Here is a 17,778-nt window from a genome sequence, read left to right as displayed (position 1 = left end):
GTCTAAGAGAGAAAGTTTTTTCTGCTTTTCTTACACATAAGAAGCTGAGATGCATTGAGGAAAAAAGGAACCACCAACCTTCAAAGTGCCGCAGTCACACTGCTCTTTCCCCTCCAACACGCCATTGCCACAGATCCGTCTCGGCCTGCGTTGAGGTTTTCTCTCCATAGGCCAGTCCTGGAGACATCCAAGGTCTTTGCCCATGGACAACTGTTTAAAGTCATCCAAGCTACAGGTACTGAAACTCTTCATGCCCCCAAAATATCTAGAACATAACAGTGTGTGCATGGTCAAAGCTTCTGCCATGTACTTCAGTTCCCATAATGCCGTGTTTTGACAAAGATTTCAAGAGTGCCCGCCATCCTTCACAGAAAACATTAAGTACACTTTTGAACATTAAGTGCTAAGATGTTTTCTCAGACTTCTTTATATCTACCAAGAAAAAGTGAAAATTAATGATACGATTTTAAAAAATTGTCACATACTGTACTTATGTAGAACCTGGTGCAGGTGGCCCCTTGGTACATGCGAGGTACTGATCCAGGGATCCTTCCCGACTTCTGCTACCTAGACAGCAGCATCATAAACACTAAAGTCTCTTGCGTGTTATCATTCTGCTTCTCCTCACCAAGTATACGTGAAAATTCATAAAATAAGGCGAATTAACAGAAACCCAAGACCTAAAGGACCACATAGGGCCTGGACATTTTCTCTCTGCCTGCCCACCCAGGAGTGACGTGAGATTCATGACTTTGTAACTACAGAACTTGATAGGAAAAGATAAATCAAAGAGGCTCCCTCCTCCCCAAGATCAAACAGAAAACAAGAAAGTGGGTACCACCAGCCAGAGAAAGCAATTAAAGCATTGCTTACCTACTGTGAAAGAAATAGAAATTATTGTAGTTATTGCATGACACTATCTCAAAAGTGGGGTGACCCTACAGAGAGATCCAGAACGCCTGCTGTGTATGTAAACAAAGGAGATGGAGCAGGTGTCAAAGGAACACCTGGGCTCTCATGCTCACTGCCGCAGTCTTCACAAATACCATGATATGGGATCAACCCACATGCTCGTCACAAAATGGGGAGAGAAATCAAATGTGTGTCTTTGCAGCTATTCAGCCATAAAAAAGTACATAGTCCCCTCGTTTGCAACAATGTGGGTGGGCTTAGGGGACATTCAGTTAAGTGAGAGGATCCAGGAACATGAAGAAAAATGTCATATCAAAAATAGGATTTAAAATTTTGAAAAATAGGACTTAAATTTTTGAGTCTATAAAAGTTGGCAGTGCGATAGTAGCTGCCAGATGCCATGGGGAGCAGGGAGAAGAAAACAGAGAGAAAGGTCTGCCCTGATGAAAGAAATAAGTTCTGCCTTTCAGGCATGGCAGGGTGATAAGAGCTAGCGTTAATGCACTATGTATCTCAAAACCATTGGGACACGAGGACAACTTTGAGACAGTGTCACAAAACAATTAGGACAGCTTTTAATGTCACCACAGAAAAGAAACAAAGTGTCAAGCTAAGACGAGGCTCAACATTCAGTGTTGATCGGTGCATAATATACTCATGAATCAAAATTTCATAATGAACATCAGGATGCTGTAGCAGTGTTATATACCAAAAAGAGCAAAATAAACACCAAGAGAAAAGAGAAGTGCAGGTGGGGGCTATCAAGACACACAACACCGTGGGTGGGGTTTAAAATCCACATGTTCACTAAGGAAAACAGCATAACAGCTCCTCAAAATATATGTGTGTGTGTGTGTGTATTATATATAGCATACAGAATATATAGTGTATATATATGTGTGTGTGTGTGTGTATAATCAATACTTTAATTCAGTTAACAGAAACTGAAAGCCAGTTGAAAGCAAGAGGAAACGTGTGTGCTTAGTAAAGAAGGTTGTCTTACATTGCTTTGGGCGTCATTAGGCAAACATCTCCTGTACAGTGACAGGTGTCGGTGTTGTCGTACGTGAGGCCCATGCCGAGGCTCAGCAGCTGTGCGACGATGACACTGTATGACTCTAACGATAAGCCTTTGGGATACTGAGCATGAACAGAAGGGAAGGAGTTAGCAAAGCAACGCTGACTGCCAGGAAAACTGATTTATTAACACGTTCGAGACACCTCCATGGATGCAACTGTAGTAGTTATATAAATGTTTGGATGACAATCAATTTATTAATATATCTGAGACACCTCCATGCTGTAACTGCAATGGTTAAATGTTTTGATGAAAATCGATTTATTAATATATCCGAGACACCTCCACAGATGCAGCTGCAGTAGTGATATAAATGTCTTGCTAATGGGTTCATTAAACATGGGTGGATCAGTAGAGGAAGTTTGACTTCCGAGTACTATTATTGTTGTTAAATGACAGCCACACAGCTGCCTTAGGAAGGGTGACACCTGAACACCGCCTCATTTTTAAGCCTTCTTTGATGTAACTTTGACACAGTGCCTTTAATCTTCTATTCAATAATCAAATCTGCATTCATCAGTGGGTCCCAGTAACTCAGATTTCCCAGTATTAATGGCCTCTATGATGTCCTTCTGTTGTGGAGAGGAAGCTAGTTTTGACCTCTTCTGATTCATCCAATATAGTAGGGGGTTGGGGAATCATTCATGAATAGCTTGTGTAAATACTACCTTTGTGGGGTCTCTATCTTGACCATATTAAGAAAACAGTGGCTATGTGGGGAGTGGGGACTTTTGGAGAGACCTCCATGCTGGAGACATGTTTCCTGCAGTGTGAGAGCTGCCAGGTCCCTGAGCTGGGACTCTGAAAGCAACAGCAGCCTCAGACGATGTGTTTTGCCCACAAGCTAACTGGAAAAAACAAAATGGACAGTCTCATGTATGCTTTTCAAGTGACCATTATGACATCATTTAAAGTATCGCATTTGTTTAAATATTCTCAATTTAATCATAAATTCTTATGGATCTGCTAGCTGTGGTGTCCAGTTTGTACCTGTGAGGACAGAATAAAGGTGGTCGAGTTGAATATCAACCAACAAAAACTGTCCATGTTTAGGCTGTGAATATCATAAGCAGAGCTTGCCCACTAGTTGATACCAGGAAGGGATTCCTGTTCCCACCATTTCCTTCAACGCACAGCACTGAAAACCTAGCAGGAACATTCAGTCAAGAAAGAGAACAGCCATGCAAGAAGGGAAAAGGAAGTCACTGTGGTCTACAAAGGCATTCGCTCCTGCTCAGAGAGCCTGCTGATTCTCTGACGTGCTGTTGGGACACACAATGCTAACACATAAAGTTTAGTCACACTTGCAGTAATAATGCAGCAGAAAAAAACAAAAAAATCATGCTACTCCTGACACACAACCAACACAAAATGCTTAGACGGGGCCTTACTGCACCCCAAAATACAGACTAAGGAAATTAAAGTGACACACATACCCTGAAAGCTCTCCCAATCTCAGCGAGTAGAAGAGCAAAAATGGTTAAAAGTATCCACTTCATCTAAAGTTGTAGGCGGTTTTTTTAAATCCCAGTTAGATTCTTCACATAAGTAAAAGAGAACCCTAAAGTCTGTACACTATCACAAGGCCACAGGCCACGGCCGTCTAAAGCAAGAAGAACAAGACTGCTACCATCATTTCTCCATTTAGCTCAAGTTGTAATTCAAAGCTAAGTCAACCAAAACAAATGGTACTTATACAAGACCAAATATATAGACCAACAGAGCTCAGCAGAGGGCCCCACGTGAAACCATGCATATAAGCTGCTGATTGTTTTCTTCAAGAATTGCAAATATCACAACGAGAAAAAGTAGAGTCTTCAACACAGGGTGTCGTGAATCCTGGAGACACTCACCATTCACAAAAGCTGACTTAATATGAACTACAGACCTGAAACCAGCATCCGGGAATGAGCAGGGTGGAGGTTTCTGGACCTTGGCCTTTGCAAGTTCTTCCTGGCTAAGATGCCAATAGCTCAATTAACAGAGTGAAAAAGGAATGTCAGACTAAAGTCCTTAAATCAGATCACTTTTTTATAGCAAATGAATCAATCAACAAATCAAAAGGCAGCCTGTGGGAAGGAAGTTTGAAAAGTACGCATCTGTTGGTGTTAATGTCCAAACATGTACAGAACTCTCGCAACTCAATGGAAAAAAATAATTAATACATGACAAAAATGTAGACATGCGCTGAGACCCAAACTGACACTTTCTTTAAGGCATGCACATGACCAACAGTGTGAGGCCCTTGGCAAACTATTCATCAGGGAATCAGAAGTCAAAACCACAAGGTCACTTCATACCTAGTGCAATGGCCAAAAAACTGATAAAAAGAAAAACTACAGAACCCAAAAGAAAATGACTGAAACAGAACACAGGCCCAAGGAGTGGACATTCTAAAGCGCTCGAAGACCCTAAAGCTGCCCCATGAACATCAGAAGATGCCTGCCAATCAAAATGAAGATATTAAGTCAAACCACAAAAAGAAAAGGCCTGATAGCCTAGTCAACAATAAGCATTAGAGAAAAAAAAAAGATAGATGAGAGAGGAAAGGAATAGCCAAGTGCCACATTCGTCCACCATGTCTGAGGAAGAGAGAACAGATTCCTTCATTGAGAAATTCAGCCACAAAGAAAGAAAGCAGTTCCTGTCCTTTGGCAAAGGACAAAATTTCTCTCCCCGCTAAGAAATGTACCCAAGAAAGATATACAGAAAACCTAGCGAAAAGTAAGAAACTTGAAACTGACAAAATCTGGGAAGTCAGGATGAGGGTTTTCTGGTTTCATCTGGATAGAAAAGCCCTAAAGGACTAGAGAACAAGCCCTTGCATTGAATCCAGAATGTTCCGGAAAAGGAGCCTCCGATCAAGAGTATTCTCAGACAGACAGGGACTGTCCATAAAGTGAAAGCTGTGTTGGACAGATTAGAAAATATTGTGGACTTAATTATGAAGCATCAAAACATCTAAAATATACCTAGTTGGCATAAAATGATCGTAGATTTAAACGCCTTCAGACAAATTCACCATCAAGGTTTAAAAACTTGAGAAGGGAATCAAAATTAGAACAAAGTAATAAAAAAAGTATCAATAAAGTCAGACGTTGAAACAAGCCAATCAAATCTTAGTCACTGTAAACAGGAAAAGAACCAATAAACCCTAGGGGAAACAACCCCAAAGGAAGAACAAGAGGGAGGAAGGAAGGCAAAGTAAAATAATATAAGCAATTTGATCATAATTATGGCATTAATATATCCTTTGAAAAACAATATACCATCGCCTATACAACACGAGTCATTAAATCATTGATAAGAGTAAATTAGATTGATTTCTTTAAAATCATCCAACAAGTGAAACTTCTTTCAATAGCTTCATTGGTGATCTTTTTAAAAGAACATTTATTGAAAAATAACTACATCAAAAATAAAAGAGATGAGGTACTTGCTACCTCAATGATGTGTCTATAATTTGAAAAAATAAATCTAGCAAAGAATCATAAGACAAACAAATACAACCAATAAGCACTTAAAAGTGACCAAATCAAGGCTGCCAAGGCAAACAGCAGTGTGCTTTGAGTACAGTGGGCCACAGTTCAGGTTGATGCAAGGAACTGTAACATAAAAACTAGAAAAAGATGAGTAAACTCAGAAAAAGGTTTTCTCTGCCTAGAGAGAGCCCAGGTTGGAGGTCTCCATCTGGCCCCTCCCCTCAGAGCTTGGAGAACTCTGCAGAAAAGGGGGAGGAGGAATTGTGGGAGCCGGAGGGGTGGAAGACAGCCGGAGAACACTGAAGAGAACAAACTAAGCAGGGCACAGGAGGGCTCACAGAGACTGACTGGCTCAGCCATCACAGAACCTGCATGGGTCTGCACTAGGTCCTTGCATATATTCTATGGTTGTTGGCTTGGTGTTTGGGGGAGACTCCTGACAGTGGGAGTTAAGGTGTCTCTGACTCTTCCGCCTGCTCTTGGGACCCCTTTTCTTCTACTGGGTTCCTTTGCCTAGATTTAATGTGAGGCTTTGTACCTAGTCTTATTCTAACTTGCGATAACATATTCGGTTGATGGACTGGGAAGACTGTTCTTTTCTCGGGCAGGAGGAGTGGGGCTGACGGAAATAGGGGTATAGAACTAGGGCAGATGGGAGCGGGGAGTGGAAGGAGAGGAGAGTAGGAAGTATGGTCAGGATGTATTGTATGAGAGAAGACTAAACAAATAAATAGAAGATTTTCTCCTCTAATAAGATATTTAGGAATTTTTGAAACATGGAAAAAAAGAGTAGGGAAGGAAAATTGGACAGCAACCGCATACCAGGGCAACAGCAACGTCAAAATCCACTCTGCACAATTCCCCTGGATACAGGGCTCCGATGGAAGCAGGATGCTCGTCAAAGCTACAAAATGAACATGCATATATCAGAAAGCAGTGTTAGTAATGTCAGCAATTTTCATAGGATGAAATATTATAAAACATTTACTATATTCTCAGCTCTATGCCACTCAGGGTTGTACAATTTAGATATATTCCCCCAAAGCTTCAATATTAAGAATATTTCAATGTCAATTGTGAATTTCATAATTACCTAGGAATATATAAGGGGAAGACCTAACCATCTAGTAACGGCAGCTTTCAGTTTGATTCCATATACTCTGTATGCATGCGTATAAAACTTTGAGTATTTAGCTAGGAATCCCTAAAACTTCACTTTTGAGGCCTTGTCATTCATTTATCATTAACAGCAAATAGATCTTTATTTAAAAATAAAAATATTAACTAGGTGATTAATTAATTAGGTAAGAAACGGAACTATCGAGAGCTGATAGCAGGTTTGATTCTTTTTCACCCGCTTCTAATTTGCCATTATTCTTGAGGTTCTGTTCTGTTTGATAGGAAAGTGGAGCCGTTGCCTCCAGACCAGCGGCTGCGGCCACCAGCAAGCACTCCGCCATCTCTCCAATCTCTGGCGGTCTGTGTTGTTTAAGAAAAGTGTGTGCAGTTTTCCTCACATTAGTCCTAAGGGAGAAGCCTTCATAACTTGCATTTTTTATATTCATGATATCCAAGAAATTAGAAAACAATATACAGAAAGCAATGTGCATCTTCTGTAATTAATATGTCATTTGAGCTATTCCTTCAATGTCAGTAGAGACAGGATATATGCTTACGCCAGTAAGTATGAAACATGCTTCTGTTTCTGGTCTCGTTTCCAGTTTAAAAATGCAATCAACAAACTTTTAGGACTCTCTGGGACAGAAATTCTGTTTCCCTTTGACCAGATTTCAATGGAATGTATTACAACAGTCAGTTCTAACATGGAGAACATCTAAAAAGAAAATATAAAAAGATAAAGGAATTTCTATATGAATTTGAACATCCCTCGAAACACTTAAAAACATATTTAACATGGTATTTTTGTTTACACAATAAGAGCTCAGCAAACTATATGGCATAGGTCCCTATCTCTGGTTTTGCAGATTATATAGACAAATTTGCTTTTGAAAACTCACAGTGTTAACAAGGCCGATGACATGAGTAACTTTCTGTATCACAGTTTTAATGTCAGAGCCCATGTAATCAAACTGAAAAAAAAGCAATATTGAAGAATGAATGGATCTAAACTAACAAGGGCATGCTTTTAAACAAACAAACATGCTGTACTCTGAATAATCAATAAGACTACATTCTGATGGAAACCCATAAAATCAATAATGATAAGCAAATAATTACTTCAAAATACCCAATAGCATGAATTTTAACATCATTTGATACATTGTAGACCAGGAGTAAGATGGAGTCATGACGGCTCCAGCCATACTGTCTCCACAGAGGGACGTGTGTCAACAGTTGCGCACAGCAGTCCACATTCACAGTAGCTGAGGAAGCCAGGCAAAACACCACAATGGCTGGCAGCAATAGAGCCATAAGAAAAAGTGGTAGAAATACTCATAGGTCTTGGGATGCATGTCTACAGAAGACAGGAACTAGGAGGGGAGCCATGTGTGAGGAAACCACAGAAGAGATGGGGGTGGGGTGATATGAAAGCGTAAGGGAGGAATGCTAGGCACAGAGAGATTGAAATGGGTAGAGGAGTGGGAGGAGAGGGGAGGAAGGAAAAGAAAAGGAGGGAAGGGAAGGGAGGGGAAAGGAGAGAAGGGGAGGGCAGGGAAGAGGAGACGAAGGGAGGGGAGGGAAGGGAAGGGAGGGAGAGGAGAGGAGGGGAGGCGAGGGAGGCAACCCAAACCAAAGATGGTTTTAAGAGCATACAGAAAGCTACTAGTTTATAAACTAACTAAGCATTATCATTCTAGAAGAGCGTGAACAGAGGTAACCTGCTAGTGAGGATAATACTGCTCCCAGGAACAAGGCATAGGTTTTGAAACAAAAATCCCAGTGCCAAATGCCGGATACCTCTGATGCCAAAGGCTCCCAAAACAATACATACGATTGCCAGCTTTTTCTTGTTTGCCCATATGAAATAGGTACTGAAACTCTATTGCTGAGAAGACCACATACTTTGGATACACGACACAGAGCCATCAAGCCAGACCCGAAGTGAAAGCTCACTGTCCGTGAGCTAGCCCGCACCGTGTAAGAAGAGAGTATGTCGGCTCCTGTGGCGGAGAAGTCGTCTCCAGTCTTACCCAGCTGTGGGCTCTAAGTGCTACAATACCGTCAGGCAAGACGTGCCCACGGTTCAATAACAAGAAGGGGGCCACCAGAAGTGGAGGGAGGATGAGACAGGGGGATGGATGCAGATATGGTCATAACACACTGTTTACATCTAGGAGACTGTCAAAACAAACAATAGAAAGAATAGACACACCAGCTTCTTATCCACGACAATATCCATCTCGAAGTACCGTGGAGATAACTTGACTAATGAAGTTTTCTGAAAGACACACGACACGGGTCCTGAGAAAAGTTTTTAAATGCCATCTTCTGTTAAAATTATATTTATAAATAAGATGGAAGACATCTGCTACAAACTGTAATGAGGCTGTTCTCAAACACAAAATTTCGCTGCCATTCAAAGGATCTCCCAGCACAGAAATGCTGCCATTAGAAAGAACTTTCAGTTAGACATCTCAAGCTGGATGAGAACTCAGGAATCTTGATTTTGTAATATTTGAAATAAAATTCCAGGTTTATAACCCAAGCCTTGCTTTTCTTGATCCTTCTGATAATCTAAAACTATCCATGTAGGAAGATATTTTTGCTAACAAGTGTGAGGAATGAGGAAGCTGATTTAGCTAGCCATGTACTTCAGAAAAAATCCTACCAAAGTTAGCAGTTGATGACGTTACTAGAGCCAGGCATACTGCCAAGCCAGTTTATGGGTCTTTGCTAATGGAAAGGTCATTACTCTATTTTACCTTATGAACGCTATTGAAATTATCTATTTTTGAACTGACATAAAAGAGTTAATATTTTCATCTAAATGACCTGAATAATTGGAGGAATTTTCTGTGTTAATTATCTAAAAGCACGGGTATTAAAACTTTAGCCGCTTTCAGTTCTAAGCTCAAATCTCCTTGTTTCTGAGATTAATTACCTAAGTTTTTACTGAACCTGTGTCTAATTTCAACTGTAAATCCTCTAGCTATTAAAAATGGCACAGGACCTTCATTTAAAAAATAAAACCACATTAAAGTGTACTTCAAGAGCATTTTTCATTTCATAAGACTATATAAAATGAGTTGAAAGAGTGAACACATACCTTCACGTTCCTTTCGAACTGAAATTGTGAATCATTATACCAATAGTAACTCTGATCTTCTTCTAAGACAGGAATCTCAGTGTTGTCATTTGTGATCTCATAGATCACGTGCACAAATCCCGATATGGTTTCCACAGGTTCAATTCCATAGGAGACATTTTGGAATTGTATTGTTCCCCTGAACGTTAGAACAATCAAAGAAAAGTCTGAAATGATTTCAACCAAATCTGTAATATTCTAATGGTAGAATTTGGTCAGAATTTTCTTAATGCCAAAGTCAACTTTGTTTGCCTACTTCACCTGCATTTTCTTCAAGGTTATACCAGAACTAGATCACTGTACTACAAATGCATACGCCTGCCTATTACAGACATGGAAGAGATCAGGAACAGGCATGGATGTGTGCTTCGAAACAATTAACAGTCCTCTCTGGTGTGTTATGTATTGGCTTTCTGGACTAGCCTGTTGAGCCTGTAGGCACTCTTCCTTACTCTTGGGTCCTGTGCTGGTCATTTTTGTTAACTTGGCACAAACGTAGACATATCTTTTAAAAGAGGGGATCCTAATTGAGAAAATGTCTCCATCAGATTGCCTATAGACAAGTCTGCAGATGTGTTTTCTTGATTAATGATGGGTGTGAAGGGTCTAGGCTACAATGGATGCTGCCACCCCTGGGCAGGCGGTCCTGAGTTGCATATTAAAGCAAACTGGTCAAGTCATGGGAAAACAAATCAGTATTCCTCCATGCCTCTGCTTCAGTTCCTGGCTCCCAGTGCCTACCCTGACTTTAGCGATAGACTGTTAACTAGAAGTATAAAATTAAACAAACCCTTTCCTCTCCCAGTTGCTTTTGGTCATAGTCTTTCTCACAGCAATAGAAACCTAGCTATGACAATATCTTTAAGTAATATATACAACCTGAGTCCTGAGCAAATGCTGAGCGTCACAAGAGAGTTTGGAAAACCTGCGACATAGCCATTGTAAGTGCAACTTTCCTAAAAAAAAAAAAAAAAAATGTACAAATGAAAGCAGATGGTTAACTCATTCTTAAATACACACCCAAGACATGTCATTTATATTTATCATTTACCTACCTCAATACTTTGGTATAAAAGTCAATTACCAATAAATTTGTATCAAACAGAAAGTAGTGTGTTATATAATTCTGGTGAATGTATAAAATAATACTAAAGTAATTACTAGAGATTGTTTGTTTTAAAGAAGAAAACCCAGATAGCAAATCTGTATGAAAGAAACCTTAAGGCTTACCAGAAAAGACAGAGGTTGAGAACGACGGATATCATAGTTGTCATATGTGTAGATCACCGAAGTTGAAGTTATATATGATCTATGCAAAAATCCCAAAAACATCTTCCGATGGAACAAATGTAAAAGGCGACAGTCTTTACATGCAAAATAACTGAATACCTGTCAGTTTGCTATATTCTATTGTCTAAATATTTCCTCTCTCTGATATTAGCCATTTGAATAGAGAAAAAACTAACATGCTGATTAATGGGCAGCTTAGAACAGCAGATAACTCGAAGAAATAATATAGGCTCTGACGCCCATGGTCTTTCAAATCTTTGTTTCTGTCACTAATTGTTATCAGATTTTATATTTGAATCTCTAAGTAGAATGTGGGAGTAACACCAATTTTAAATGATTATCTTGGTTTTGCCACAAATTCATATTCAATCAGCTTGCTAAATCCAAGTCCCTGTTGTGACTGCCTTCTTCCTCCTTTTCTGCCCCCATCCTCTTCTTCTCCCTCTTCCCCTTCACCTTCCTCCTCCTCCTCCCTTGCTTCCTCCATACTCTTCTTCCTCCTTATCCCCTTTCCCCTCCTCCTCTTCCTCCTCTTCCTTCTCGATATAACTATGTAGACACAACTGAACCCAGAGTCATTGCAATCCTCCTGCCTCAGTCTCCTGAGTGCTGGGTCTACACTTCTTAATAACAAGGGTCAAAAATTCTTCCATAATCTTCCACCCCAGTAAATATTAAAGTACTTGACTCCGTTCCTACAATCATAACACACATCCTTCAAGCCACTCGCCCCCATATCGTCTGAGCCTGCCTTACTCCTTTCCTTAGTGTGGGTGACTTTCTTATTTCAGAGAAAGCCCTTACACCTGTGCCACGGATTCCACCCTGTGAGTGTACTGAGCTGTGAACTATTTCTCTCTACCATGGTTCCATAGGCTTTTTTACCCTGTGCTATTAGAAAAGTTGTCTACAAGTGACTACAGCCTAAAGGATTCCAGCTTGATGTCATGCTCCAGCACTACTCTGTGCTGTTTTAATTGTCAACAGATGATCTTTTTATCAGAAGTGCCATCTATCCTTACATCTTTTGCTTTCTTGGTTCTTAAGGTTCTGTGGAAAAGATCTGAACCCATCAGTTTTTTAAATCCAAAGGGCACATTTCTGACCGTAACTGTCCAGATTACGCAGATGACTGTCTGAAACAATGACGCTCCTTCCAATGTCTGTATTTATCACACCTCCTCTCCTGCCTCTTGCCCTGCGTCTCTGCTCCTTCCAATGTCTGTATTTATCACACCTCCTCTCCTGCCTCTTGCCCTGCGTCTCTGCTCCTTCCAATGTTTGTATTTATCACACCTCCCCTTCTGCCTCTTGCCCTGCGTCTCTGCTCCTTCAGCTTCGTCTTCCATGCTAGTTACACACTTTCCCATCTAGTTCCAAAGTGTTCATATTTCCCAAGGTTTGTAAGCATTAATAACATGGCTACTGTTTACTAATAAGTCAATATACGTATTGAACATCCTCAGAGAGCCAGCCTCACATATACTTCTCCAGTGGAAGATACCGACTTGGACATACATGCTCAGTCTTCCTACAAATCCTCCCACGGTGTGTAATCAGTACTTAACTGCACAATAACCTAACCTTTTTCTTGAGCAACAGCCTAATTATCTGAGGTCCTTCACTGTTTCTCAATTGTTCTACTGACTCTGTCTTGAGGTCTACGGAATCTGTCTTCCTCATGCTGTAACCGATGGTCCATCCCCAACAACCCTCCCACTGATCACCTGACCATATGAACATGGTGTTTGCATATATCCATATGCGTTGTCCTGACACATATTCTAGAATTTATCTCCTACTTATTTTTCCAAAACCTTTTATCGCTATCCTTTATCAAGTCACAACTTATTGCTATTTCAAAAAGGCTGCATTGAATTGCTAGGAACATTTCGTATGTATTTATCACCATATTTTAATAAAATTCTTTTTCTTGTGTTAGTGCCTTAGAATATATCTTCCTATATTATAAATGCCGTGTGTATCTTGTTTTGTTCTCCTTTTTATGCCTAGGGCCTTGTCTAATGACCAACATTCAATAGACATTAATACATTTGAACTGTAATGATTATAATCTTAACTCCTATAGACGTCAAAAAATTGAAATTTGGAATTACAAAATAATTACTTACTGTTTTTTAAGATGGACAAAATATGGTTTTTCAGCTATTGTAATAAGATATGCAATCTGCAACAAGAATATTTTTTAAAATGTCAGTCACATGCTAATTTACCTGTATACTCCACTTTATGTTTTAAATGAATAGTAAAACTATTAAAAATATGCCAGGGTCTTTCGACTTCCCTTTCCTTGTGGATTTCTGCGCCTTTAAGATGCTGAACTGAGAATTAAGTGATGAAGCTGAGCACCTGTGGCCTGGCGGTCTAGGTCAGAAGCTTGCCTGGTGTTAACTGGTATCTTCTGGCTTAGTCAGACACGCCCAGTGTCCCCGGACAGCCTACTTCACCTCACCCCCCATATCACAGCCTCGCCCAAATCCCATCCTGGAGGGACATTCTAGTCACTTGCCACCTTTTTGGCACCTGTGAGGCCCCATCCCGGAAGTTCCTATCCCACAATGCTCTGCTGCAGTGAAGCTTTGCTGGGCTCCAGCAGCTCCACCTCTATCTGACTAGCTTCAGTCATGATGTGCACAATTTCACACGGGCAGCCTATAAAGATGCTGTTGCTATTACATGATTTTCAGGGTCTTTTTCCACATCTAGTGATGAAATCTTTTCGGGAACTGTGGTCTGCAGGATGGTTTTCTGAGGGCCTAAAAACAAAAATAAGTGAGATCCATTTTGAGATCCGTTTTTAAGTCTGATTGTGCATCCGTTTCTCTGCTTTGGGTGATTTAAACATTTCTTCCTTTCCCTTTCCCACGATTTGATTGTTGCTAATCCATCCTCCCTCTCCCCTGCTCTCCCCTTTCTCCCTTCCCACTGTCCTCTCTCCTCTCACTTCACCGCTAAACTGCCTAAATACAGAACTACAGGGAAGTGAAAAGCTTAGAAACAGAGTACCATCCTAAAGAAAGGACGGTGGTTACTAAGAAAGCAAAAATTGCCGGGCGCTGGTGGCCCGCGCCTTCAATCCCAGGACTCAGGAGGCAAAGGAAGGAGGCGGATCTCTGTGAGTTCTGGGCCAGCCTGGTCTATAAGAGTTAGTTCCAGGACAGACTCCAAAGCTACACAGGAAAAACCCTGTGGGGGGGGGGGGGGTAAGAAAAAATAAAGAAAGCAAACATCAGTTTTCTCTAATGGAATGGCACTGTATATATCAACCACACTCCTGGGCAGCCGATGTGCCACGGAGTAGTTGGCCAGCACAAAAGAGACACTATGGTTTTTTTGTTTTAATTTGGTACCTTTTATCTTATTGGGCCTTTTATCTTATTTGATTTGGGGGCGGGGCTGAGTGAGACGCAGCGAAAGAATATGAAGTTGGGTAGGTAGGGAGGTAGAGAGAATCTGGAGCAGGGGAGAGAATATAATCAAAATACATTGTATAAATAAACTCATAAGTGGCTTTTAGACATAAAGCAAAGAAAGCCAGCCTACAAATCACATTCCCAGAGAACCTAGACAACAATGAGGACCCTAAGAGAGATATACATGGATCTAATCTACATGGGACGTAGAAAAAGACAAGATCTCCTGAGTAAATTGGGCTTATGGGGACCATGGGAGAGAGTTGAAGGGGAGGGGAGAGGATGGGAAGGGAGCAGAAAATATATATATATAGCTCAATAAAATCAATTTTAAAAAAGGACACCATAGAACAAAAAAAATACATTGTATAAAAAATATTAACTAAAATTTTGGAAAAAACTTATTTAAGGAGGGCAGCAGTTGCCAAAAAAAAAAAAAAGGATTTTTTTTTGATAAACACTTTTTTAATGTTGATTGGTTGAATCTTGACTACCACTTACACAGTAACAGAACTGGCAAAGGGAACACAATTCATTATCATGCACATTACAGTTAAGAAAACCCGTCCCACTCCAGGGACTGCTTTGCAACAGAGGAGGTGCAAAGAGAAAGCCAAGCCAGAGCAGTGTGTGAGCCAGGGCTAGGTGAAATCCACCCTGCCACGCAGTCACCCTGGCCCCTCAGAGACTCTTGGATCTCCGGACTCACTCTGGCCGGCCTGCAGCCCACTAAGACCCATAAACAGCACTAGAAGGAGGAACATGGCTCCCTCGGTGGTCCTGGAGCCGAACTGAGGAGCATCAGGCCTGGCAGGAGGGCGTTGTGGCCAGTAATGGCAGCGCGTGCACCTGAACCCTGTCTCCAGGGAAACCGGCGAGGAAAGGGCCGGGTTCTGGGATGCACACTTCCGGGTAGGCTGCCTGCACCAACCATCCTTCCAACTGCGAAAGGAAGGCTGCTGCCTAGGTTTTACTCTTTAGGCTAGCGAGAGCTGGTTTTCTTTGTATCATTTATTGTTCTTTGAAATGTCCACTTGACTGAGGAAAAACCACACAAAAATGTTCAAGTTACTGATAGCCACCGCGTGCCCTCCATGATATTCTAGCCTATTGTCTGAACAACTGAGCACTATAAAACGATGGCTTTTCACCTTCGCAGCTGCACGCACAACGCTCCCGTAAAATAGTCCTTGGTCAGACTTTCAAACCATTCTCTGCAGATCATATTGTCACATTCTAACCCTGCCACCTTGGGTTTCTCCTTTAATTAGTCTTTTAAAGGGATGGGCATATAAGATGAACTACAAAAGCCAGGAAAGTAGAATGATGGGGGGGGGGGGTAGGGGCAAGAGAGGGGCATGGTGGGACATAGACGCTTTGAAGGTTTATCTTGGACCATGGCTTCAGAAGGTATTGGTCCACCACAGCTGGAGAGCATGGAGGAGTGGCTGCTTTTCCTGGCAGAAGTGTGTGTAGAAGCTGCTTGCGTCATCATGGACTTGGAGGAAGGGAGAGGAGGGAAGAGTACTCCCTACCCCCAACCTTCCCAGTGCTGCGACTCTTTAATATAGTTCCTCATGTCGTGGTGACCCCCAGCCATAAGGTTATTTTCATTGCTACTTCATGACTGCAGTTTTGCTGCTGCTATGAATCATAATGTAAATAATCAGATATGGGACCCGCAGGGGGTCATGACCCACAGGTTGAGAATTGCTAGAGTAGGGGAAAGGAGGAAATATCAGGGGCCAGGTAGAACCTTTCTCCTTCATTGTTTCTGCTGCGCATTATCACACCAGAGTTGCACAGTAACTAAGAGGCTCCCTACCACATTACACAAAAAATGTACTGAAGAAAATGGACATCCAGGACAACATGATACTGCCTGTGGATGGGCCCAGTGATGAGGGATCTTTGTCAATTATCTTTAAGAGGTGGGACCAAGTTAGGGTGTGACTTTCTGGGTTCTCTCTCTCTCTGTGTGTGTGTGTGTGTGTGTGTGTGTATGTGTGGTTCTCTTGCAGAACAGAGAAATTTGGACTTCTCATTCCTGTTTCGTGAGTTTGCCCCTTTTAATAAATAAAAATATAATTGTTTTATCTTTTAGCTAGCCTGGTTATTTCACAAATTGAGCTAACATCAGCAGCCCAAGCCAAGGGATTCCTGTAGCATGGTGGCAACATTTTGAATGGTTAGTGTATGTTAATAAGTGGTATTTGTGACATGTCTCTGCATTTATATTATATCCATAAAATAAAGAAAATGGAGGTATTTCCACTGTTGTTAAACTGGCAGTAATTACCAAACGTGTCTGCCTTCCACTAAGGTCTTTGGATTGCTTCCTGGCTGTGTAGAGAACACACACACACACGAGACAAAACTGCTATTCATCTTCCTGCGACAAGCTTCCCTTGCTCAGAATGAGTGTTTCCAGCCCCATCCATTGGCCTTCAGATTTCATCACTTTGTTTTTCTTAATAGCTAAACAATGTTTCACTGGGAAAATATGCCAGTTTTATCATTCTTTCATTAGCTAATGAACATCTAGGGTGCTTCTGTTTCCTGGATATTATGACTTCAGCAGCAATAAACATTGATAATCAAGTATTTCTGCAGTAAAACCTAAGTACTTTGAGTATAGCTGGATCATATGGTAGACCTATATCTTACCTCCTTATTTTCATGTGGCTACACCAGTTTGCCCTCCCAGCAGCACCAAATATATATCCTGTTTCCCACATACAGAAAAGCCTTGCCATCTTTTTTTCTTTTCCCATCTCATGGGAGTAAGAAGAAATCTCAAAGTAGCTCTGAGTTTTCTGGATGATGAAGGTTGTTGAATATTTTCTTAACTGTTCCTCGACCATATTTTAGCATTTAAGAACTGTCTGGTTCCATGACCAATTTGATTTTTTAATCAAGTTATTTATGTTTGTGGTATTTCCATCGATGAAGCATTAAGTGATAGAAATATAGCGGCTTCCTCTTGGACTGGTTTGACTGAGAGAGAGCCTAAATTTGAATCCTCTTCTCCCTGTGTCTTCCATCTGTCTCTAGGAAGGGGGACATTTATTACAGCACTCCAAGGAGGCGTTGCCCTTATTAGATGCAGCCCTGGGTGGATTTATTGCCTAAACAACAGAATGCTAAAGACTTGATGTCTCAAAAGTATTGAAGGAAGTAACTGTTCTAGTTGTCCTTTGTATCATGTTAAAGCAGTCTTTTGTCTTCTTCTCCCTACTGTATTGGTCATAAAAGTGTGTAGAAAATTAAATGCAGGCAATTCAGTATTCACTGGAACTCCCTCCTAGTACGGTC

At 41.0% G+C, this 17,778-nt stretch overlaps 1 protein-coding gene across 1 annotated transcript in view; it reads right to left on the bottom strand.

Annotated features, from left to right (window-relative positions):
* Nucleotides 1–15,227, bottom strand: part of LOC130862635 (disintegrin and metalloproteinase domain-containing protein 5-like) — a 47,563-nt gene extending 32,336 nt beyond the window's left edge. Inside the window, exons 1-12 of the mRNA XM_057752345.1 lie at nucleotides 15,173–15,227; nucleotides 13,727–13,806; nucleotides 13,162–13,217; nucleotides 10,970–11,048; nucleotides 10,619–10,695; nucleotides 9,701–9,878; nucleotides 8,807–8,872; nucleotides 7,491–7,562; nucleotides 7,149–7,306; nucleotides 6,295–6,376; nucleotides 1,916–2,052; nucleotides 79–265 (exon numbers count right to left, since the gene is read on the bottom strand). Of these exons, the coding sequence (XP_057608328.1) occupies nucleotides 79–265; nucleotides 1,916–2,052; nucleotides 6,295–6,376; nucleotides 7,149–7,306; nucleotides 7,491–7,562; nucleotides 8,807–8,872; nucleotides 9,701–9,878; nucleotides 10,619–10,695; nucleotides 10,970–11,048; nucleotides 13,162–13,217; nucleotides 13,727–13,806; nucleotides 15,173–15,227 (1,227 nt within the window). The remainder of the gene's footprint in view (nucleotides 1–78; nucleotides 266–1,915; nucleotides 2,053–6,294; nucleotides 6,377–7,148; nucleotides 7,307–7,490; nucleotides 7,563–8,806; nucleotides 8,873–9,700; nucleotides 9,879–10,618; nucleotides 10,696–10,969; nucleotides 11,049–13,161; nucleotides 13,218–13,726; nucleotides 13,807–15,172) is intronic.
* Nucleotides 15,228–17,778: the final 2,551 nt, after the last annotated feature.

Source organism: Chionomys nivalis, chromosome 20 (assembly GCF_950005125.1).
Source record: "Chionomys nivalis chromosome 20, mChiNiv1.1, whole genome shotgun sequence".
Lineage (NCBI taxonomy): Eukaryota > Metazoa > Chordata > Mammalia > Rodentia > Cricetidae > Chionomys > Chionomys nivalis.
This window is presented reverse-complemented; position numbering and strand designations above follow the sequence as displayed.